Source organism: Pyrus communis, chromosome 12 (assembly GCF_041283825.1).
Source record: "Pyrus communis isolate YQ-2024b chromosome 12, ASM4128382v1, whole genome shotgun sequence".
In the NCBI taxonomy this organism is placed as follows: domain Eukaryota; kingdom Viridiplantae; phylum Streptophyta; class Magnoliopsida; order Rosales; family Rosaceae; genus Pyrus; species Pyrus communis.
Window position 1 is genome coordinate 17,848,135 of NC_142576.1, and position 25,655 is coordinate 17,873,789.

General features: G+C 37.8%; 2 protein-coding genes and 1 pseudogene across 4 annotated transcripts; 1 reads left to right on the top strand and 2 right to left on the bottom strand.

Annotated features, from left to right (window-relative positions):
* Window positions 1-3,787: 3,787 nt before the first annotated feature.
* On the bottom strand, window positions 3,788-4,538 carry LOC137744460 (uncharacterized; annotated as a pseudogene).
* Window positions 4,539-11,394: 6,856 nt separating this feature from the next.
* Window positions 11,395-16,110, top strand: LOC137745968 (calmodulin binding protein PICBP). Of its 3 annotated transcripts, none has more exons than XM_068486000.2 (3): window positions 11,407-11,930; window positions 12,122-15,469; window positions 15,647-15,984. In XM_068486000.2, exons 1-2 carry the CDS (start codon window positions 11,634-11,636, stop codon window positions 15,461-15,463), a joined length of 3,639 nt encoding a protein of 1,212 aa, XP_068342101.2. In that variant the 5' UTR covers window positions 11,407-11,633; the 3' UTR covers window positions 15,464-15,469; window positions 15,647-15,984. The 3 variants fall into 3 exon arrangements, with proteins under 3 accessions (XP_088537555.1, XP_068342101.2, XP_068342102.2); XM_068486001.2 differs by lacking the exon at window positions 15,647-15,984 and adding an exon at window positions 15,986-16,110 and having other exon boundaries at window positions 11,433-11,930; XM_088681429.1 differs by having other exon boundaries at window positions 11,395-11,930; window positions 12,122-15,984.
* On the bottom strand, window positions 15,453-25,208 carry LOC137745969 (endoribonuclease Dicer homolog 2). Its single transcript, XM_068486002.2, has 10 exons — window positions 24,819-25,208; window positions 24,474-24,558; window positions 24,030-24,307; window positions 23,487-23,932; window positions 23,208-23,311; window positions 22,670-22,866; window positions 22,349-22,558; window positions 21,792-22,190; window positions 21,231-21,509; window positions 15,453-16,118 (listed from the first exon to the last, which is right to left on the bottom strand). The coding sequence occupies exons 2-10, from the start codon at window positions 24,541-24,543 to the stop codon at window positions 15,774-15,776; spliced, it is 2,328 nt and encodes a 775-aa protein (XP_068342103.2). The 5' UTR covers window positions 24,544-24,558; window positions 24,819-25,208; the 3' UTR covers window positions 15,453-15,773.
* Window positions 25,209-25,655: the final 447 nt, after the last annotated feature.

Here is a 25,655-nt window from a genome sequence, read left to right on the forward strand (position 1 = left end):
TTTTCAAACTAAATTTTGTAAATTAAATGATGTGCTTTTTGATGATTGGATTATCATTAAATGTTGATTAACGTGCTTATTTTGGTGACATATCATTTAATTTACAAATTAAGTTTAAAATTTGATCTATCTAATATTATCCGAAAAAAATTCCATAAAACAAAAATAAACAAAAAGAAGAAGTAGAATCGTAAATCCCATCAAGGAAGGGAAAAAAATAAACAACAACAAGAAACAGGAAAAAGCTAACCAAGCAAAATTCAGGAATAAAAAAAAAAAAAACCCATATTGAAACACATTAAAATGGCATATTTCGTAAATTTCTCCTAATCCTAAGCTAGAAGTGATCCATTTTTTAAGTCAGTTATGCACAAGCCACGCACACCATACACAAAAGCAAAATGACAAAAAGATCCATATATAAATTGAAAAAACTCACAGTTGATGGAGTCCTTTTTCTAATTTCAAAGAGAGAGCTGTGAACTCTGAGTTTTTAAGTTGAGCTCAGATTTGTGAGCATAGCATGTGCATGTATGTCGTGTGCATGTAATGTACATACAATGTATGTAGTTTTCTGAAAAATTGAAGAATTTGGATGTCCTTCAAAGAACACCAAACCAATCACTTCAATTCTAATAGTCCATCAATAGATTTTCATTTTACATTAAATTAACGAAAACCCATTTTCCAAAACCTTCAAATTTCCTTGGAAAACTCCCAACATTCGAGAAATCACCCAGTTTCCTCAGAAATTCTTAGTTTGAATAGAAAAATAGAGAAACTTAGCAGTGGTGATTGAAGCATCTCGTGCCATCCCTGAGTCGAATCGAAGAATCTAGATATCAGGAATTGAAATTGTTGGAAGAAGGTATTATTGGAGAAGTGGAGGCGGGGTAGATTAGGAAGGAAAACCAGCAGGTCTGATATGATTGGCAGTGACGGTTAAAGTAACTAGTGATGAAGATTGTGAAGTTTAGAGAGAAGAGAGTTATTATTCTCATCCTAATGTCTTATCTTCTCACCCACATTTTAATGAATGTTTTAGTTACAAATTTGTCCATTTGTAAAACGACTAATAAGAACCTTGGTTACCTTCTTTTGCATTATAGTTACCTTCTTTTGCATTACTTTGTTTTATAAAAAATAATAAAGAAAAGGTTGGGCGTGATTGTTACGCCCTGGACTCGGGGTCAGTAATAAAAACTCGAACCTGAATCCGAAATGTGAGTTAAAAGCTTAATAAATAACCGAAAATTGAAAGGGGTTGGAAAATAAATTCCTCTTATAAAAATAATTCATGATTCGTAAACAAATCAAGAATTCTTTACAACCTACCGTAAATAGATGAATAAACTTTTTCTACTCCATTCGAATCTAGTCTCATCTTGCCTACCCTTTTAAATGTTTATTTCATAAACCTGCATAACAATAAAGGGATAAACTTCAACAATTCAGTAGGGACATAACCTTATCACAGTAAATTGATAATACTAAATTAAGTGTCATGAAATCATATAGCCAAATATCGAATTATTATTGATTACAATGAATGAATGCAATGCAACCTCTTCGGCTACCCCCGTTAATTTATATAATAAAACACGTGGACCTGCACATCCCATACCATGCATTTTACCACTGCAGTGGTGGTTCAAATGTTTTATTGCAGAAACTAACCCCCATACGATATCCCAAGTTCATAAACCCCTTTTGCTAGTCATCTTATCTAATTCATTGATTTCCAGCCCAAATCACCCACATCGAAAATTCCTGTCGATATCCTATTCTAATGTGCATGCCCGGCTCGCCTGGAATTGGTTTTACAATGAATAGATTCAATTACGCAAAAGATCTTTCCAACTACCCTCATTTCCTGAATTCCAATCTCAACACTGAAATTCCAACCACATCTCACAACATGAGTGATGCACAAATGTGTCATTTCATCTTTCACATATATCACAGTATATTCTCAACAAATAGCATTCAAGTAATAATTTCATAACCAATAACAAGTAAACACTTAACCGAAGCAATTAGCTAATTAATATCCAATCACATTAATCAACCAAAAAAATCAAGAATATTATAGCACTTCATGAAATTTAATAAAATCAATTTCCGTAAAGGTTTGCCTTATTTCCCCTACCTGGATTTCAAAGCTAAAACAAGGATCCACGTCACTACCGGAATAGCTAAGCTCCTCGTACTTATCCACGTCACTACCGAAATAGTTAAGCTCCATGTACTTAAGCAATTTCCTTGATCACTCCTAAATCATCATGTATTTCTTCCACCCTATTTCTTTTCCAATCTCTCTCCACATATGTATATAAATATTAGAACAAACACTTTGCATATCAATCTCTCATGGTTCCTTTCTCCTTGACATGCATGCCTTGCATGCATGCAACCTTAGATCTCATTTCCAATCCAACTCACCTCCTTTTAACAGAGAAATGAAGTCCCTATTTATAGTACCGGCCGGCTCCAAAACTTAATGACTCATAAAGGCGCGTGTCAATTGCCATGGAATCATAACATGAGGAAGTGACACTTAACAAGGTGATTAATCTAATAATTGGTGGCAATCAAATGTGTGAACTAGATGCAAGACTTGAATTGTGGAGCTACACATCCAACCCAGCATGGTGCTTACAAGCACCTTAAAAAGGATAGGAGATAAGGCCGCATGGTAAGCTTCACATGTCCACCTTATAAACTCATGACTAAGCATAAGCCTAGTTTTTTAGTATAAATTGCTATGGATACATGCTGGCAACTAAAAGGCCAAATAAAAACCTAAAAGGATGTTAGTAGGTTCTAGGGCTTAACTAAGAAAAAAATATTCCAAAACTTATCTTAAAGTCTAATAAAATACATAATATATAAAAACTCAAATATAGGGCTTCCACAATTATAAAATACACAGTGATAACTCTCAAACTATGTTTAGACGATTTAGTTCTCTTAAACCCTAATTCATCATTCCCATCTCCTTTCATTTCAAGAAAGCAAAATGAATAAACTTAGAAGATGACGTTTCTGTGGAAGAAGTAGATGATTATGTTTCCGTCGAAGAGATAGAAGAATAATTTTATGTGTGGGTCATCTTGATTAGTCACCATCTTACAATTGAAGCATAGTTCTGTGGCTTTTTATTTGAATTTGCACTACGTTAGGGTGCAATTTGTTTCATGTTTTCATATGGGAATTCCTAGAATTCATTTGCATTAGGTTAGGGTGCAATTTGTTTCATGTTTTCATATGCGAATTCCTAAAATTTGTTAACTTTCATATGATTTTATATTTAACTTTCACGTTTTCATACTTGTTCCATGTTTTAACTTTCATGTTTTCATATTTCTGGAATTTGTTTTGAAAATATAAGGGTAAATTATACAAGAGTACCTCAACTATTGGTTCAACTACAGTTTCATATCCCATCTTTAAAACATTTTTATACCATACATTATCTTACGAATTTGTTGCAATGTCATACCTTTCGTTAATTTGTTTGTCAATTCCTCCATTAAATGCTGACGTGGCTCGAGGTAGGACCCATTCCCTATTAAAAAAAATTAAATATTAAAAACTAAAAAAATAAAATTATTTAATAATTTTTTTAAACAAGGGACCCACCCCTACAACCCATCTCCCCTTCTTCGGTTCTTCCTCGTCCAACCGCGTCCCAACGTTCCTTCACCACCAAAACTAGAACCCCATCGCTTCCTTCTCTTCCTCCATCTCTACCTCCCTCCCAAGGCTCTCTTCCCCCTCCCCCTCATCATCCTCCTCCTCCACCACATTCCACTCTAATCCCTACTGCTGCACCCTCACTGTCCCTAAGGATAGTGAGCCCCAAAGTGGTCACCTTTTCTTTATCCTCCTCCTCTTCCTCCTTGGGCTCATCTACACGAACACGCCGCCACTTCCACAAGCCTTACCAATCAGCCCTTCAAAGTAATTCCCATATATATACTCAGGGGTGTACCCGTTCTCTTCATCAAAGAGCATGATATGCCCATGCCACTCCCAAACCCGATACTCCGAACGTAATTCCTCATGAAACCCAACGCAAATGTGGTGTTCCCCGACCATGATGGCCTGACTCGAATTAGGCTTGAGGGAATCGGTCTTGCTGCTAAGAACAACCCGGATAATCTCCTTCTCGAGGCGGGATTCTTCCTTGGCGAGCTGGGTCTTGTTCTCATCGTCGTCGTCATCGGAGAGATTGGTGGCGTAGAAGAGGTGCTCCTCGAGGGTTTGGGAGAGGAATGAGTTGTTGGTAGGGGATCAGATTTGGAGCCTGCCTATTAGGGTTTGGAGCATGAGGTTATCGAAATTGGTGGTGTTGGTGAAGGAGCTCATGGTGTATGGATTTGGGGTCTTCAGTGAGCTTGAAGTTGAGATCGAAGCCGCGGGAGATGTGGGAGTGGAAGAAGATTGAGTGAAAGAACTAAAGAGAGTGGTCATCGAGGAGCACCAGGAGGCAGTGGTGGGTTGGGGATTTCGAGTGGATGGGGAAGAACCGAAACAGGGGTGATGGGTTGTAGGGGTGGGTCCCCCATTTAAAAAAAATTATTAAATAATTTTATTTTTTAGTTTTTAATATTTAATTAATTTTTTAATAGGGGGTGAGCTCGGTCTCAAGCCATATCAGTATTTAACAGAGGAATTGACAAACAAACTGACGGAGGTACGACATTGCAACAAATTTGTAAGATAAGGTATGATATTGAAATGTTTTAAAGATGGGGTATGAAACTGTGGTTGACCTAATAGTTGAGGTAATTTTGTATAATTTACCCTAAAAACAAAAGCAAGTATAATCATATTTGCAAATTTCTTTCTTGGCAGTAGGTAGATGAATTTGGTAGTAACTCAGCATCTGCACATATGGTGGACTGTACTGGTGAATTGACCATAAATAAGGTAATATTTGGCTTGACTATGCAATTGATTTACTTATACTTTTGTATGTTTATTCATAATGTGCAATTTTGGTTCATAGTTATTCAAGAGTAGAGAAGAATTAATAAAATGGGCTCGAGAAGTTGAGAAGGTCAATAGTTTTGTTATTGTGACGTTACGATCTGATCAAGGTGGAAAAGATAACAGGAGCCCTAGACTTAAATTGGGTTGTGAAAGGAATGGACACTATGTAAGTCGAATTCACGAAAAAGACATAAGGATGAGGATAAAAGGAATTCTGGAACTTAAAAATGTGGATGCCTATTTCAATTAAAGGATGAAAAGCTAGCAACTGATGATGATTGGATATTGACGGTAGTTATTGGAGTGCATAATCACACAACAACAGACCATTTGGAGGGTCATTCATTTGCTGGTAGATTATCTTTGCAGGAGACTTCGTTATTGACTGATCCGTCTAAAAGTTTGGTGCAACCAAAGGAGATTTTGACTAAACTAAAACGAAGAGACAAACGAAATGTATATACATCAAGGACAAATTATAATGTACGTCAACATTTGAGGTTTTTGGAGAAAGGTGGGAGGTCCCAAATGCAACAATTGATGAATTAGTTATCTGAGCATAGGTAAACTGAGTGGCATAGGAGTTGCCCAAAGCCTAATACTATTTTGGACTTGTTTTGGACACACCCGATTTTTATAGAATTGTTACATGCATTTCCACATATGTTGATTATGTATTGTACGTGCAAGACGAATAGGTATCGTATGCCATTGTTAGAAATTGTAGGAGTTACGTCAACTAATATGACATTTTCTGTTGGTTTTGTTTATCTTTCTGCGGAATGAGAAGATCATTACATTTGGGCCTTGAGTATATTGCAAGGACTCATGGATGGTATTGTTATGCCTGATGTTATTGTGATAGATAGAGAAATGGCTTTGATGAGGGTCATTGAGCTTATATTTGGTACAAGTAAGCATTTATTATGTCGATGACACATTAATTAGAATGTGCTAGCTAAGTTAAAAAAATTATATAAGTCCAAGGAAGATTGCGATAGATTTTTGGAGAGATAGAGTACAATGATTGCATCTTCTACTGAAGCTGATTTCACAAGGCAGACAAGACAACTATGCAACATAGGGGTCGGTTCAGTTCCACTCGGTTCGGTTTTTTGCCAAAACCGGAAACTAAACTGAAGTTACTGTTTGGTTTAGTTTTCCATTGGTTTTTTTTTTTGTTCGGTTTTTCTCGGTTCGATTTATTTTTATTTTAAAGTAAGAAAATTTCAAAGTACCAAATTAGAGTGTCGAGAATAAACTGATTTGAAGATAGACTCAAATTTGGAGGTTAAAAAAAGGCCATTCATTCTGTTTGCATCTATTTGATCTCCTTTGCATCTGCTGCATGACATGAGCAAACATTAAGGGAACCATTCATGTGATTCATCATGCATATATCTAAATTACCATTTCTTTCATCTCAACTAATTCTCTCAAATATTTTTCAACCAAGTTTCTGCAACAGGTTGAGTACTTATCACTTTAACTATATATATAGTAATACCTAGTTATAATTCATATTCTATTGATTTCACTACTAATTTACTTGACTTTACACACACACACACACACTCAAAGGGAAATAAACATATATTGGGGAAAGGTTCTAAATTAATATGGACGAATTTCTGAACTGGCAGGTGCAAGGTTACTGTTCAATCAATCAATGATCACCTTGTGTATTCAATTCAAACACAATTAATCACAAACTAACTTCGGTTTGATTCGGTTTCCGAACTCCAAAAATCAAAACTGAATAAAACCATTTCGGTTCCGTTCAATTTTGTACTTTTGGTTTGGTTTTTTTTTCGGTTGCGATTTGGCTTTCAATTACTTTTTTTTTTTTTTTTTCTCTCTCTTCAGTTTTTGGTTTTTTCAACCCACCCCTAATGCAATGAGTTTAGTATGCATCAAGAGATGCTGCAATATGTGATAGCTACATTGTTGAATCCATATAAATAAAGGTTTTGTTACAGCATGGATCGATAAATTTATGCACTTTGGGAATACAACCTCAAATAGGTAAGCATTTATCACTTGTTACTTTATTTTCATTTTCTAGTGAGATTGCTAAACCTTTGATACTTTAACAGGGTGAGTCTTCACATGCCGAATTAAAAAGACATCTTGGAAGTAGTCAAGGAACATTTGAGACATCATGGGAAAGTTACAACTTTGCTTGGGTTGCAGCAAATTGAAATCAAGGCTTCTTTTAAGAAAAGTTTGATAGTGGTGCATCATGATTTTAGACATTCAGATTTCATGGAACTTTGTGGCTTTGTCTTAATTAATGCACTACATATGGTCCTAAAGGAGTACGAGTTGTCCAAAATGAACAATATTGACTTCGAGGCATGTGGTTGTATTTTATGAGACACTCATGAATTACCATGTGCTCATGAGATTGTTAGATACATGAGAGATGGTCAACCTATTCCACTTTAGATCATTGATCCTCATTGGAGGAAACTTGACATAAGGTGTACACCTTTAAGAAATGTAGCAGAATACGTTTATGATGCAGACATGGAGTTCTTTCATAGGTGTTGGATAGAATCTGATACAACTGCAAGAATGGTCCTTAAAAGGAAACTTATGGGATTAGTATTACCACAAACTACTTCACTTGTGATTTAGTATTACCACAAACTACTTCACTTGTTGAACCATCAGTGACAAGACGAGACGTAGGCCAAGTAAAAAGACAGATAAATCTACTCGTCATGATCCGTCATTGTTTGAGATTGTGGAATTGGAACAAGGAAATTATTCACTTGGGATGGATAGTTGTACCCTTGGTGGTCTTTATCCTGAAATGAGTTCAAAACAAAAGGGGCAACCAAAGGAGAAGGTGCATCGCGCTCGTTTAGTTAAGCCAATTGAGTTAACTAATGCATTTCCAGTAGCATTGAGGCCATACACTCTTCTTGTTAAAATGTGGCAGCTGATGGACATTGCGATTTCAGAGCAATTGCATCATTGTTGGGTTATAATGAGGATGGATGGGTACAAGTGTGAAATAATTTATTACAAGAATTAGAGACTTACTCAAGTTGCTACTCCAAGCTATATGGGTCTGAAAATAGGGTCCATGAGTTGAAACATGCATTGAGATATTTTGAAACTCATGCAAACATTGATTGGTGGATGACTATGCCTAACATGGGCCATATTATGGCATCATGTTATGGTGTGGTACTTTCCACCTATTGAATGTACAATGTCTTACATTTTTACCTCTTAGAACAACACCTATACCCCTAGCATCACGTAAGGAGATCGCTATCGGATTCACCAATTATCATTTTGTGCAGGTATGGACATAAGGATTTATTGTTGGAAATTTTTGCAGGTGATCTTATGAGGAATGAATGCATTTACTTTAAGTTTAAGTTGTAAATTTCTTGTAGTCTAGTTTAATTAAGTTGTACTTTTATGCAGGTGATCTTATAAGGATTGAATGCATTTACTTTAAGTTTAAGTTGTAAAGTTCTTGAAATCAGGTCATCCAATTGCATATATAGCAACAAATTGGGAAAGATACTCTGAACCATGGTGTTTAGAATGGGCTATTCCGTACATTGCTTGTATACAATAGTTCAAATCCATTCTAGAGTCTACCGTCGTAACTAGAGAGATCGTGGAGCTTGACAAAAATTGAAGTTGGTGTAGTGCTTGTTCGAAACTTTTAATTTTCTCTTTTTTGATTGGTCTACTATAAGACTTTTTTTTTTTTTTTTTTTTTGTTTTTTTGCAATTTAAGCTTCAAGATGTTTTCTTTAATTCATATTAGGTATATGGAAAAAATTATGTGATGTAAATTTTTTCTTTTTCTTAATATGTCGGAGAACTCATTAGTAACCCAAGCTTTCTAGGTTTAAAAATTCTTCAATAAAACCCAAAACTTCCGTTAATGGAATTTTAGAAAGCATTTCCATCATCATCTAGCATAATCCCACTTATATGCGTTCCTTGCAAAAGTTTCCCAGTTGAAGCTGTTTCCATCATCATCTAGCATAACCCTAGGGGTTCGGGCTTGAGAAATGGTTTACTTGAGTTAGCTCCTCCATTTTCAATCCCGACCAAATGTGTACATTAGGCTAAAGATTGGAAGACCCAGTTGTTTGTTTGTTGAGTAATATTATTTGTTTATTGTCTTTTTTAAGAGACAAGTTTATAATTATATATATATATATATATATCAAGAGTTATTTTAGGAATAATAGTGGGTGGAGAAATAACATTTTAATTTTTTTAACTTTTTATAGTTGGTATAAATATAACGTGTGTGGAGAAATAAGATAACGGGATGGGTCTAACAGCTTTCTATTGAAACACTGTTAAAAATACTTAAGAGGTAGATTAGGTATTAAAAACAGTATAAGATGAGTCATCATGTTAAAATCTGACGTGGAAGCTTAATCACCGGACTAAACTCATTAATCAAACAGAATTGGACTAAACCCATTAATCCATTAATCAAATTGGATTCATATCAAATTGTCGGTCAACATAACTTAGAGGTACCTTACAGAACTATAGTAGTATACATGACAAGAAAGTAAACCTAAACACAAACATAGTAGTATCCAATAGAGGCCTATCAAATTTTCTCTTAAACTAACTTAGAGGTGTCTTACATGGAAGACTTCTTAGGTTTAGGTCTCTATAAATATAGCTTATAATTTAGTATACAGTTAAATTGTAGTTCTTATATTATCGCTGTTTAGACAATATTATCGCTGTTTAGACAATCATTTTTATACGTTTTCCAGTTAATTAAATAATATTCATAATTTCATTGTCTGTTGTGCATAGTCTGATTTTCGTCTGCATCGACATGTACAGCAGAAACCCATGGTGTGGTGCATTGTCTCGCACAATTTGGGTTGCCAATGAAGAGTGTGAGTTGAGATAGTTCAACAAGTCTCTTGACATGATTCTGGATCTCCTCATAGAAGATAGTCATTTTATGTAATATTAAGTGCGGGATCCTTTTTCCTTGTTCGTCCACATTGAAATTACAATCCATCCCCTTTTGTAGTACTAATAAATATTATACGTCTTTCACGGAAGCTAATGATATTTAAATATTTACTGCAGAAGATGAGATACAATCAAAAGTTCAAAACCCTGTTTAATCATTTTTTAGCCAATAATTACTGCAGAAGATATTCATACCAAAAATATAACTGTGGCAGATTATAACCATTTTAGTGGGTTTAAACTTTAATTAGCTAAGATCTCTCTCGTCTCTCTCACTACTTTGGATTCTTCTTGGTGATAATATATATGGAGTTCGTAATTCGTACATCTCCACCATAGGTAGCACCGGCATCCAACTCAGCGGCCCCACCAAGGGTGACAAATTTATGCTTTTCCAGATGCTGTAGTCATGCAAGCATGTTACTGCTCCACCAGATCAACGACTTTCCTCACCACTTCCATCAATCATTCCTTGTTTAATAACTAATCAGATTTTTAGCAAAATATTGGAAAATAAAGGAATCGAATTCAACACCTATAGTCACGGTTGCAAAGACAAACGCTCTTTCACTACTTAAGTTACGAAGAGCAATCAACATCAATATACATCACAACATAGTAATATATTACTACAACATAGTTCTTCAACCACATCTTCGAGGTAAGTATTAATCTATTTATATGTTCATTTGATTTATTTTATTCAAATCATGGGAGTGAAAGGTTTGAACTATTATTTTTATCAAGGGAAGTTTTGAACTATTGTTGTATTGTTACGAATGGTAATGCTTACCAACTTTCTGCGTTTCTTTTGTGTTTTTTTTCCTCATTATTTCTAAGTAGTGGATAATTCTGCAAATTAAAGTCTTTATTTTAAACTCAGTGAATCTCAAGTTAAAATCCTCTCTATTTTTTTTAGTGTAGTTTAAAATAATAGTATCGCTTTTAATTAAAAAGAAAGGAATTAAAGTATGGTCATCCCTACCAAGGACTTTTAATAATGTGTCACACTGTTCATCAGAGTAAAGGAAAAGACAAAGGTTATGCGAATTGTCAAAGTCAAATGTAGTGTTATGAATCCAGGTCAAGCACTAACCATGTCAAGTGACTTAGTAGTAAGGGTGCGGACTGTAATTCTGTAATAAACAGAAAGATGTGGAAGGTTTTGGATTCGATACTTTGAGTTGGTGAGTCTGCTTGATCCTGACCATTGGCAAGGTGAAATTCCCCATAGTCACTCTGAACTCGGAAGGAATGGATAATCATAGCTTGCAACTAGTTGTCCTTCTTTTCTTAAAAAAATAAAAAATAAAAAATAAATACAGGTCAAGCATTCCAAGTCCGACCTCAACCGTATTCAATTTCACACTGAGTTGCTATTCATACCTGTAATCATTTAATTTATTTATTTTGACAAATAAATAAAAACTACTTGTCAAATTTTTGTCAATATTAAGCTATTCATATTTCAGACACATGAATTTTCCAATGAAGTAAGAAATTTCAGAAAAACCAATCTCTGGACTTCTTGATCGAGTCATCTCCCAAAACATTTTCCGTATAAGCCTTTCTTTTCACCAAAATTATTTGTTAAAAAAAGAAGTTAGATTCATATCAGAAAACTTGAATTTTGTAAAGAGAAAAGAATGGATGATAAGGAGCTTGAAGTTGCAGCTGATTTTGGTTCCAACCAAATGCCTGAGAAATTGTCAATGACCACCATTGACGCACCTTCTGTTTTGCAAAACCAGAACGGCAGAAGCCAAGGAGAGGGAGCACAAGAGCTGCTGCAGCTGCACAAGAAGAAGAAGAAGAAGAAACTGAAAAAATTGACATCGATCAAGCTCTCCAAATCACCAAGTTTGAAGCCGTCTCGAAGAAGATCCAATCACCATGTATCCTCCACTGATGATTCTTGTGATACAAGTACAGAAAACCTACAGGCAAGTTTGTTAAATTCTTCATCTTTTATATTTTTCTTAAAACGATAATATATAGCAAGGTAAATAAAAGATTAGGCGAGCGGAACTACACACACGTTGAATTTTTAATGCCTTTTCTTAACAATTAAAATAGCTGGAAATTGAAGATTGCCCTTCTTTTTGTTTATTTTCCTTTTTTGGTTTGTATGTAGAATTCAGCAAGAACATTAATGAGGCGGTCTAGTTTTAAGCCTGCAAAGAATCTGACGAGAATTTCCAGTTTAAAATTTAGAAACCCCTTGATGAGGAAGTGCTCGGGAGGAACCCAAATGAATAATATTGATCTCAAGAAATCAAGAATGTCTAAGCCTACAGATTCTGCCATCTCATCCACTGATGCAGATTCATCATCACCTACTTGTTCCAGTAGCAGTACTAGTATTGAGACTAGGAAAAGAGCAGTTTGGTCAAAGCCGAACTCGAAAACTTCTCCTGGTCAGTGTTCACCCTTGAATTTTGCAACAAAATCCAACAAGTATTGCAGCAGGAACCACTCTGAAATCATTCAAGTTCCGGAATTGAGAGTTCAAAGACCTACATGTTCTTCGGCACTCAAAGGTTCCAAGTTGCCTGAAATTCGGGATCCTGAGGCAGAGGGGACTGAATGTGAGGGGGGTTCGGCCACCAGGGTTTGTCCATTCACTTACTGCTCACTTCATGGTCATCGCAATGCCAATGTACCCCCACTCAAGCGACTGATTTCGATAAGGAGGCGCATGTTGAGGGCTCAGAGAGGCGTAACACGGGCAACTCAACTGTTGGAGAGAGTGAAAAGGTCTGGCAAAAATAAGGATGATCAGACAAATCACATGGCCTGCAATGGAAATGGCGCAGTTCATGAAACGAATGCTATGGTGTCACTCCCTGCACAGGATTGTTTAAGTCCGGAATTTTGTTGCATCGCTACAAATTTGGAGTCCACCAAAACAGACTGGAATGAAGAGAAATTCGCAGTGTCTGATCACAATGAAGGCTCTCTATCCACTTGCACAGATGATATGAGCATTAATGATCCTACATTGATTGGAAAAAATATGGAGGTCGATGATTGTGCAACTGTCAAACTACCAGATAATTCGGAAAGACCAACCCCTCATGATGTTGTGGAATCCACAAGGGACAATGAAAAAAAGGAAGTCTCTTCTGCTTCTCATAGTCCAGCTTCGAAGGAACAAATTGCAGATAATGAGAACCAAAAAAGATGTGCGCAAGCAAAGGAGAAATATACCCGAATGTGGCAGTTGATGTACAAGCACGCAGCAAAAGGTATCACTCCAAATGTTGAAAACAAGCTCCCTCTTGATGGATCAGACAAGGAAGAGAAACCAAAAGATGCCAACATCACGTGCGACACAGACAATTTAAGTTTCACAGAAACAGACGAGCATACAGTTTCTGTCAATCACAGAGCAGGAGATGAAACTACTGAGATATGTTGCCATGATGCCATTCAGCTGGTGCAAGAAGCATTTGATAGCATTCTTCTCCCGGAAATTCAGGACTGCTCATATGATGATCAATCATCTACTAGTGGCGCCAGCTCAGACTTGGAAGCAGTAGAACAGACAATAGATGAGGGTGGGGAGCAGAGCACCTCAACCACCAGTCATTTGTCTGAGACTAGTACGGGACAAAATCGAGAAGAGAAAACTATGTCAGAAGTGGGAGTTAAGACGGACAAGAAAACACCCAAGAGCTGGAGCAGTCTTAAAAAATTCATTCTCCTCAAGAGATTTGTCAAGGCAGTTGAAAAGGTGAGGAACCTCAATTACCCGAAGCGAGAGTACCTGCCTTTGCATCCTGATTCAGAAGCAGAAAAAATCAATCTAAGACAGCAGAAGACAGAAGAGAGAAAGAATGCCGAGGAGTGGATGCTTGATTATGCACTTCAACAGGTTATATCTAAACTACCTCAGCCTCAACAAAAAAGAGTAGCACTGCTGGTAGAAGCGTTTGAAACAGTTCTCCCGTTTTCAGAAGTTAAGGGCAGCCAGAGGTCCAACGAAACAGATTCCACTAAGTCAGATCTTCAAGTCTGCAATGGTTTGCCAGTTCAAAGTTCTGTTCATCAAGGTAAAGGGAGTGACTCGGAATCTTCTGCAGAAATCTTGCTTGGGAATGTGTCGTGTCCTGAGAAAAGTTTAAATGAGTCCCCCGATCAAGTCAGTGATTTTCAAATGCAAGAGCAGCGAAGTCAAGTGAATTTTCCTAAGCTTCGAGAGTCGAGTATAGTCCACTGTTCCATTCAAACCGAAAGGGATATTACTGTTCCTGAGGCCACTGGTGAAGCTCAGAAGGAGAATCAAATTGTTTCTGTAAATGCTTGTGATCGGGATGAGAAAGTCATTGACTTTACCAGTATTTCTTCATTAGAAATCAAAGATCCCAAGTTATGTGACAAAACCTCCTTGGAGCAAGATGAACATGGTAGCCCCAGTTGTAAAGGTCTGGTAAATGAAGTGGTTCAAGAAGCCTCCAAAGAAGTTACTTTGATCGCGAGTTTGGAACTTAGCAACATTGGTTCCATGGTGGAAAATATCGAATCTGACACCAATAAGTTAATTACCGAAACTGATGAACAGTCAAATTCATCCGAGGACCAAATCACTGAAAGTCACGAGGACTCAACAGCAGATAACACGGTGATTTCTTTAGCTTCCATAGGATCAACTGAGGAGCAAATGGCAGCAAGAGAAGAGGTGAGAGAACATGAAGCCCGGTTAGAAAAGAAGAAATATACAAACTTATGGTTCTTAGTATATAAGCATATGGCATCAACTATCGATCCAAAAGATGGAGATGAACCACTTGAAGGAGCTAAAGAGGAACAAGTAGACGACGCCAACAGATTGCCTGAAATAGATCAAGAGAAAAGTGACTATGCAGACAACAAAAAGGTTGAACTCCGCCATATTGAAGCTATCAAGCTGCAGGTCGAGAAAGCAATTGATGAAATTGTTCTTCCAGAGAACCAGGATGAATCAGATGATGATAAACCAAGCACTAGAGACTCATGCCCAGAGCAGGAACCTCCAAAAAATAAAGTTGTCGTAGAAGGGAAATCTTTCATCTCGAAATCCACCAACTTCGCCAAGTTTGATAATGCTACCATTCAAGAAGAAGAAAATCCAGTCGCAAAGGTGGAAGACAAACCTGCCAAGAAAATGTCGAAGAACTGGAGCAATCTGAAAAAAATGATTCTTCTCAACAGATTTATCAAGGCATTGGAAAAGGTAAAGAAGTTCAGTCCACAAGGGCCACGATATCTGCCCTTCGAACCTGACCCCGAAGCAGAGAAGGTTCATTTAAAGCATCTAAACATGGACGACAGGAAGAATTCCGAGGAATGGATGCTTGATTATGCCCTTCAACAGGCTGTTTCCAGATTAACTCCAGCCCGGAAAAGAAAAGTATCACTGCTTGTAGAGGCTTTCGAAACAGTCATTCCAAGTAATGGAATTCCAAACCCATTCAAGCCACAAGTTGCTCACTGATTTCAGGTAAATGGAATAATCAAACAAAACATTACATTTGTTTTCCTAAATGATCCAAACTTAAGGAAAAAGGAATAATCAAACACTACATTACTCACGGGCTGCTCATGTGTTTTTATGAAACATGTCGAGTCTAACATTATTGGTAGATGCTCATCAGTCCTATTTTTAAACATTTTGTAGGTACGGCACCCAGAAGACGAGTGCATGTCCATGGTAGGAACCTCAGTTTTTTAGCATGTAAATTCACAATGTCTTTGAAGCTATATGTCCGCTGGAAAATCCTTCAAACTTGTTTCTGTAGTTTCCTTCAGAGACCATTTTCCTTCAGAGACCTCAAAACTTGTTTTTGTGCTAATTTACGTGCAGTTATCTTATTAGAAGCAGTTGATTTATGCTTGTATGTGACCCCTTCCGCTTCAACCTCTATTGTAACCATAGCTTCACCATTTTGGAAGCAGTCGACAAGTTTCTGCACATTATAATGCTTTTTTTGGCAATAATCATTGAAATCTCTTCCAGGATGGAGCCTCAACGTTTCTGGAGAAACCAAGGGCTCTAAGAGACGACGTATACTCTGAAAGACAATTTGTTTATCGTATCCAGAATCAATAAAAATTGCTCCCGCTAAAGCCTCAACAATATCCGCAAGTACCTACATAAAAGGGATTCTTATGAGCGTTATGGGAGTACAATATTCTACAATTCAGGTATCTCTAGTGTAAGCTTGTTAGGTAGGCATTTGTTGTAACATGGATAAAACCATAAAAAGTAGGAAAACGTAGGTGAAGTACCCGAAGTTTCCAGTCCTAGAATCGCTAAAAAATTCGTGGAGCTTAAAAGTGTAGCTCATAATGTTCGATTTTAATAAGGCACCTATAGCACATGTATAGTCTGATGTATTTTACTTTCTAGTTTGTTACAGCTGTCCATGTAACTAATCCTAGATTAGTTAGTTAATCAGGTTTAATTAGTTACTAAGCTATTTTCTCACATGTATATATAAACTGATTGTAATTTCTTATTCATTAAGAAATGAGAAATCCAAGAGTCATTTCTTATATGGTATCACTCGCCTCTCTGCTCACGCACCGATCCTAGCTTCCTCTACAATCTTTGCCTTCTCCTCCCAAATCTTGTCTTTCTTTGCACAATCTTGATCGACAATGGCGTCTTCTACTTCTTCGCCTGCAAATCCAGAAGTTTTTGCTCAGAATCCCTCTCCTCTTTCATCAAATCCCACTCCGATAAACCCTAATTCTTCAATTTCTTCAATTTCCATCCAAAACATCAGTTGTATGGTTCCTACAAAGCTTAAGAAGGACAATTATCTCGTCTGGAAGGCTCTTTTTGCTCCAATTTTCCGGCGTTACAAGCTTACAGGTATCATCGATGGCTCGGAGACTTGTCCACCGCCTTTTCTTCTCAATCAATCTGGTACAAGTACTGCAGTTCCTAACCCTGATTTCGAGATCTGGTTTGAAAAGGATCAAAATATCCTCATCTGGCTGAACTCCACTCTCTCGGAAGATCTTATTCCATTCACTGTTGGCGTTACCTCGTCTCGCGAATTATGGCAGATTCTGGAACAACGTTTTGGCGGAGTCTCGGCGGCGCACATTCACCAGCTCCGATCGCGTCTTCATGCGGTTCAGAAATGAGATTTGTCAATTTCTGATTATCTGCAACATATCAAAAGCATCTCTGATGCTCTTATGGCTGCCGGTGCACCGGTGTCGGAACCAGATCTCATCGCTGTTACCCTAAATGGACTCTCTGATGATTACGAATCTTTCATTGATTCGATTCTGCTTCGAATTTCATCTACTTCCTTAGATGAACTTCATGGATTACTTCTGAACAAAGAGCTTTTCATGCATCGTAAGAAGAAAGCTCCGTCCTCGTCTCTCACTGAACCGTTTCAAGCCTTTGCTGCTCACACTTCATCTCTCCAGCAAGGTCTTTTACCTACGCCTCCTCCCTCACAGGCATATGCTCCTCAACATTCCACATATAGCAATCGCAATAATTTCCAGCGCAATAATCGTGGTCGAAGCAATTTTCAGAAAAACAATCGAGGCCGTGGTCACTATCGTGGCAATTATCCCAACTCTAGCCCTGGCAATGGTTCTTTTTATCATACTTCTGGTAATTTCAATCGCAACTCTGGTGGATTCAATCGTTCTTCTGGCCATCGATCTCCCTGTCAAATATGCAATTCTTCAGATCATGAGGCTCTTGACTGCTATGCTCGGATGAACCATGCTTTTGCTGGAAAGATTCCCCCTGCCAAGCTTGCTGCTATGTGTGCCACTACTGCTTCTTCTTCTCAGCCTACCTGGCTTCTGGACTCTGGTGCTACTGCGCATGTCACCAATGATATCTCTGCAATATCTTCTCCCATTCCGTATTCTGGTGAAGACAAGGTTTATGCTGGTGATGGCCAAGGTATGCCAATTCACCATACAGGTTCTTCTATTCTCCAAACACCACATGCTGCTTTTCGGTTACATAATGTTCTTCATATGCCACTGATGAAGTTCAATTTGCTCTCTGCATATCAATTTCTTCGAGACAATTATTGCTCTTTAACCCTTGATTCTGATGGTTCTGTCATCAAGGACCGTTCCACTGGGAAGATGCTTTTTCGCGGCCCAGTTAGGGATGGCTTCTATCCTCTGCAAGGCCAGCCTTTTCAAGCTTCTTATTCTGCACTTGTTAGCACTCAAGCTTCGTTACAACAATGGCATAAACGCCTTGGTCATCCTTCCACAGCTATTTTCAGAAGGATCTTACGTACTAATAAGCTTGTTCCTCATACTTCCGCTTCTGTTCAGTTTTTTTGTGCAGACTGTGCAATTGGTAAACATCACAAGCTCCCATTTTCTTCTAGTACTACTACTGTCTCAGATAGGTTGCACTTAATTCATGGTGATGTCTGGGGTCCCTGTCCAGTTTCATCTGTTAGTGGATATCAGTACTATGTTCTCTTTGTGGATGAGTATAGCAAATACAGTTGGATGTTTCCTTTAAAACGCAAGTCCGAAGTCTTCTCTACTTTTGTAATGTTCAAAGCTTATGTTGAAAACTTACTTGGAAATAAAATCAAGATTTTTCGCACAGACTCAGGGGGTGAGTTCACTGGTTCTGCTTTCTCTTCTTTTTTGCTTCAACATGGTATTTCTCATCAATTTAGTTGTCCACACACTCCTGAGCAAAATGGGTGTGTGGAACGCAAGCATCGACATCTTACTGAGACTGCACGGACACTTCTTGTTGCTTCTAAAGTTCCTCACCAGTTTTGGGTCGAAGCCTTTTCTACTGCCCTGTATCTTATCAATCGCATGCCTATTTCTGGATCTTCTCAGTCTCCATGGGAACTTCTTTTTAACAAGCCTCCTGATTATTCCAAGTTAAAAGTGTTTGGTTGCTGCTGCTACCCTTGGCTCAAGCCCTATCTGCACTCCAAATTGGATGGAAAAAGCAAGCCTTGTGTGTTTCTTGGTTACAGCCTGCAACACAAAGGTTATCGGTGTCTCGATGTATCTTCTGACCGTGTCTATATTTCCCGGCATGTTCTCTTCAATGAAGATCATTTTCCTTTTCATGATTCCTCTTTTCTTCACCATGGTTCTTCACCGAGTTCTTCCTCTGTCCCTCTCTCTCCGTCACCTGAGTTCTCCCTACCATTTCCTCAGTCCAGCCTCCCTGCCACCACATCTTCTTCAATGTTGTCTTTCGGCCCTCGAGACACCCCTCCTCCATCTACTGCCTCTCCATCTCCCTCTCCCCAGCCCCCTCCCACTTCTTCTTCATCTCCCGAGCCCTCTCCTGCTCCATCTCCCACAGTTTCAGTTCCAGCCAACACTCATCCCATGCTCACCAGATCTAAAGCTGGAATCTTCAAGCCTCGAGTGCTCGCAGCTACCAAACACCCTATTGATCCTAGTTCATTTGTGCCTACTACTTATTTGCAAGCCTCCAAGTATGATCACTGGCATAAAGCCATGCTTGAAGAATTTCAAGCCCTCCAATCCACCGGCACCTGGACTCTTGTCCCTTCCTCTCCCAATCAAAACTTGGTCGGCTGCAAATGGGTTTTCCGGATCAAACGGAAACCTGATGGTTCTATTGATCGGTACAAAGCCCGTCTTGTTGCTAAGGGCTTCCATCAACAAGAGGGTATTGATTTCCAGGAGACTTTCAGTCCGGTTGCTAAACCGGTTACTATTCGCATTCTTCTTACACTGGCAGTGCAATATGATTGGTTTTTACACCAACTGGATATCAGCAATGCCTTTCTCCATGGCAATCTTCAAGAGGATGTGTTTATGCAGCAACCCCCCGGTTTCATTGATCCTTTACAACCCTCCTCTGTTTGTAAACTTCACAAATCCCTCTATGGCTTAAAGCAAGCCCCCTCGGGCATGGTATGACAGGCTGTTTCAAGCTTTGATCTCTCTTGGTTTTACAAACTCAACCTCTGATTGCTCTCTGTTTGTGAAGCTTCAACCTTCCCCTGTCCTTGTTCTTGTCTATGTGGACGATATCCTCGTGACTGGTCCCAATACATCTCTGTGTCAACAGTTTATTCAGCAACTTCGTTCCTTATTTCCTGTTAAGGATTTGGGTCCCTTGCACTATTTTCTTGGCCTAGAAGTTCACAGATCTGCTGAGGGTATTTTCCTGTCTCAAAGCAAATATGCTTTAGATCTCTTAGTCAAGACCAACATGGCAGGTTGTAAGCCCTGTTCTACTCCTCTCGGATCTCAGAAGCTTGATCATGTTGGTGATCCTTTGGCTGATCCTAAAGACTACAGGTCTATCGTTGGGGCTTTACAATATCTCACTTGGACACGCCCGGATCTTTCCTTTGCCGTGAATCAAGTCTGTCAATTCCTTCACTGTCCACGCGATTCCCACTTTCAGGCAGTTAAACGGATCTTACGGTTCTTAAAAGGCACCTTTGATCAAGGAATGTGGTTTAAGAAGGGTCCCTTGCATCTTACTGCTTACTCTGATGCCGATTGGGCAGGTTGTGTGTTTGATCGCAGGTCCACCAGTGGATATTGTATATTTTTGGGTCGCAACTTGATTAGTTGGAGCGCCAAGAAGCAACATACAGTTGCTCGATCTTCTACAGAGGCCGAATATGGCTCCCTTGCCCACACAGCAGCTGAACTCACCTGGATATGTAAGATTTTCAGAGATGTTGCTCTTCCTCTCACTACTATTCCTACTCTTTGGTGTGACAATGTTTCTGCTATTTCTCTGGCCTCAAATCCCGTCTTTCATGCTCGTACCAAACACGTGGAAATTGATTATCATTACATACGTGAACTTGTTCTTGCCAAGCTGCTTCAGGTGCACTATCTCAATACTCAGTCCCAGCTTGCTGATATCCACACCAAATCTCTTTCTAAAGCTCGGTTTCACCTTCTTCGTTCCAAGCTTTGCCTCGGTCCTCCTCCGTTCAGCTTGAGGGGGTGTAATAAGGCACCTATAGCACATGTATAGTCTGATGTATTTTACTTTCTAGTTTGTTACAGCTGTCCATGTAACTAATCCTAGATTAGTTAGTTAATCAGGTTTAATTAGTTACTAAGCTATTTTCTCACATGTATATATAAACTGATTGTAATTTCTTATTCATTAAGAAATGAGAAATCCAAGAGTCATTTCTTATAGATTTTTCAAAAAAAAAAAAGAAGAAAAAAAAAAGTGCAGCAGAGGAATGATATGAGCATGATACGCATTAGAAACTAACAGTGGTGAAGGATGTCTCAGATTCAAATCCAAAAGTTGATTCTGTAGATAGCAATCCAAAATTGTTAACAGTAGAGTCAATATTTCGGTGGACTATGTCCGAAGCAAGAATGTGCTCGTGTAATCCGGCCTTCACAGCAGATCGTGCATAACAATCGTTGTTCACAGAAGCAGACCTCATATCAGTTAAAAATCGTGGCGACATCATCCCAGGATACGTATAGTAAAAATAAGCAGTGATCATATAATCCAACACCGCATCACCAAGAAATTCTAGCCGCTGCACAACAAAGAAGGTACATCTGAAAAGTTATGAACATATCATAGGACTTTAAAGTAACAAATTGCCTAAAAATTAACTGCAGATAGTCTCCTAGGAACTGTTTAACTGACAATGAACATGAGCAGAATAAGCTGCTACGTTCGGGACTAAACTTTTATGTAATAGATTCCACATTAAAGAGACCGAATCCAGCATACTTTGAAGTGACAAAAAATACATATTTATAAAAAGTAGATATGCATGGAAAAAGTTTCATCGTCATCGCATCATTGCACGCACCTGGTAACCTCCTGGCATGTAAGAACCATGGCTTAGCGCTTCCACGAGAAGAGAAGGATCACAAAATTTGAAGTCAAGCAATGACTCTAAATGTCCGACATCAATGAGCTTCTCCGGCTGCACTTGTAAGTGCCTCTCATATCGTATGTGGTCTAAATCCACCTCTATACCAACCCAGTTCATGAAATATATGGCATCTAGTTCACCACCTGTGCTAAGAAATGCACCGATTAGTGCCTCAACTACATCTCCAACACCTTTAGTATCGATCTTCCTTGTTCCCCCAACGTAAATGCTTCTTTTATTAAAAAGCAACTCCTCATTTAAGAAATAATTTCCAGAATAATCTCCAGGTATAGTCCACTTTTTCGGATCAAAACTCTCCTCACGAATAAAACCCTACAACATGTAAACAATGGCAGATGAGTCATGCAACAACGTTTATAGGAAAAACATTCGAAAATCAAATGGTAACAATTTGAATGCAGGTTTCAGAAAATTCACGAGGATAACATGATTATAACTCGAAATGAAATGATTGAATAAATAATTGTTACCGAAATTTTACGGTCACATCCAAGCTTGCCAAGGGAAAGATTAGAAATTATTTTTTCCTTATTTACACTAAGGAGGCCCTCACGATCATTTTGATAGGTTTTAAAAAGCTGCTGACTTGCAGCATACTTAAGAAAGGAATCTCCAAGAGTTTCCAAGGATTCCAAATCGAAGTTCTCTTGGCAACCTTTTGTGGTAATAGATTCCAGGACCTACAAAGAGAAATTTGACAGCGAAAATTCAGAAATGTTGTTGCTTATCAATACATAAACGTTTCGCTAAATATAGGATAATACCTTTCCCTATGTAAAAATGTAGTATACCTTGATGGTTGGGATAGTAATATTTTGAGGGCAATGATCCAAAATCATGTGTTTCAAGTTGACAGAGAGTAGTAAAGACTCAAGCCGATGCATGATGGACGGAACAAGTGAGAACGAATATAAATTGCTGGTTGATATAGGTGACATAATTATAGCACAAAGTTCAGGCGGCAATTCAACAGATTTATCACTTGATTCTGCAAAAGAAGTTGCAATATTAAGCTTTTTATTGGATAATAATTATGAAATAAGCTTGGATTAGTTTTTGGTTTGCAGAACTAAAATGTTAACGCACATTGCAAAAGTTTGTATCAAAAAAATTAAAATGCATTTTCAACGAAGGAAAGTGATAAGGGAGAACAACCAAATTTCGATAACTCTGGCAAAGCAATATCAAGTTAGCAACCATGTGAATTTTCATCTAATCATTATGTATACAGATGTATACACGTATTTATTTATATTAAAGATGGATTATGAATTATTCATCAAATTTTCTGTCCAATACACAGGACCGAAAGAGGCTACGAAATCAGACCTTTTTTGGTCTGTTGTCGGCACTTCAGAAGATAATTTTGTACCCGAAAAATGTGTCTCCCATTCAACAATAACTGTTGATCGAAACACAGGTTGATCCCATGCCTGCAGTAAGGAAATCATCTGAGTTAATAAAAATGGCTTGCATATATCATTTTAACCCAACCATATATTGAAACTATACCGAATACTTCATGATTTCTTTTACTTTGGAGACGGATGATCCTTAAAATGGAAAGACGAGACATGTAAATACAAGAGATAATGATAGAAGACATACTTTGCTTCATAGTGGGCTTTGTAGGTAAGAGATTTGCTGTCCTTCATCAGTGAGTTTCCATTCAAGTCATCCAACAGACCAGTGATGCAATACAGGATACTGTTATGAGGCGTATAGACCACACAATTCTGGATCCTGCAAGTACAAACCATACCATTTTGGGTATGTAGCAGAACATGGGAATTGTTTTTGGGTTGGGGAAAATTTACACAAGCACTATTCTTAGAATCATCGTTACAGAGAGACGACATAGACATAATGCTTTCCAAATCAATGATTGATGGTCTCTGGTGTATCCTTTCTACCGGTAGCAAAAGGTAATCAATCGATTCAGTCCGATGGTTTTGTCCCAAACAAAATCTTTCTAAAACTTCATCCAACTTTTTCAATTTGCAATCCACTAGAATCTTAAAAATTGTGATTTGGAACCTTCTGCATGCAAGAACCTGGCAAATAAAATTACACAACCAAGATTTACCATTGGTTTATCTTTTATATCATGTCATATAACACTAAAAGGTAGTAACACACGAGAAGCTGTACCTGCTCTGAACTTAGACTAACATCTCCAGCATGTTTAAAGTTTACTGTTAAAGGACCCCCTTGAACTTGTAATTCAAAATTCATATTTGCAACAGTATCACAATCAAGTTCATTCCTTGTGCCAAGTATGATATCACTAACTGGAATATTGCAATCAAAATTCGGTTTCAGCTCAATTAAGTAGCAATGATACATTACACTAGCATCATTTGAACACGGAGGTTTGACCAGCTCGATTGGGACATAACGGGGTTGTTCATCATCAGATGGTTCACACCCTGCACATAAAACACTTACAAATTACAAAATAAAACAAACAAATTGCATGAATCATATACATTTGTAAAACGAAAATGGTTAGAGAAGCCACCAACTTACAAAGCAAATAATTTATAACTATTTATAAGAAGTAATCAAGGTATTGAAAAAGGTAAGAGAAGTTACCAAGTTCTTGTATGGCTTCTTCCACCACAAGAGGATCAACAGATTTATTCCGGGTTACGTCTTTATCCATGTTAGCTTCTCTCTACTACATTCGCCAAGTTTCCAACAAAAATAACTAAATCAGCAATCGTATTTTGAATATCACACAAAGTACTAGAGTAAAGTGTCCGTTTGATAACTATTTTAGTTTTCAATTTTTAAAAAATTAAAAGCTAAAAATTGTTTGGCAATTCAGTTGAAAAATGATAAAACCAAAAACAAAATAGTTATCAAACACCCTCAAAGGAAAACCAAATTTATTGATTCCCAAATTGTAAAGAACTAAACAGAAAATGAGGAACTCACAGAAACTGATCGACGCAGACGCAGCAGGGAGCAAGAGTGAAAGCGGAAGCTCAGAGAATTCGAGAACTGTAGGTAAATAAATGTAAGAGAGTAACAGAGAGTGAAGTGTCTTTAAAAACTCGATGGAGTTTGAAGCAGCAAAAGCCTAACTGGGTTTCTTTGGAATTTCAAAAGACACTGGATGGCATAATTCGGATGATGATTAGCAATATAAAGTCATATTTAAAAACTTGGTGAGGCAGCAACTTCCTCTGTAAGTTCGTATAAAGTCAGTGATAAAGACAGAGAGAGATGAAAACAAAACCGCCCACCAAAGTTCTTTGGGAGGAAAACAATAAGAAAATGATTTATGGGTCCATCTATAAGGATTACAAAATGCTTGGAACACCAAATTTTCGTAACCATAATTTACGGCATCTTTAATAGGGAGATTATTCAATGGGTCAATCATTAACTAGGTATTGAACTCAACAAATATAATAGGCCTTTGCTATTCATGTGAGTCAAGGTTCAGATGTCTCACTTACAAGTGAAAAAATATACTATTAGACTGTAATACTTGACATGCCTTGATCTTGATATCCTCCAAATATCAGGATGGGCATGTGCTGGCTAACACCCGAGGGTGACGAAAATCATTTTAACATGCATGCAAGTTATGAAGAAAAAAACGAACATAAACAAAATATGTAATTTAAATATAATGAAATATGCAAATGTGGAAGCGTGTTCAGAAATACAATTAATCAAGAATACTGCGAAAGGAATATTATATAATAATGAGATTACAAAGATAGGGGGCCCTACACTGAGAAGACTCAAAGGTATCGATACGGG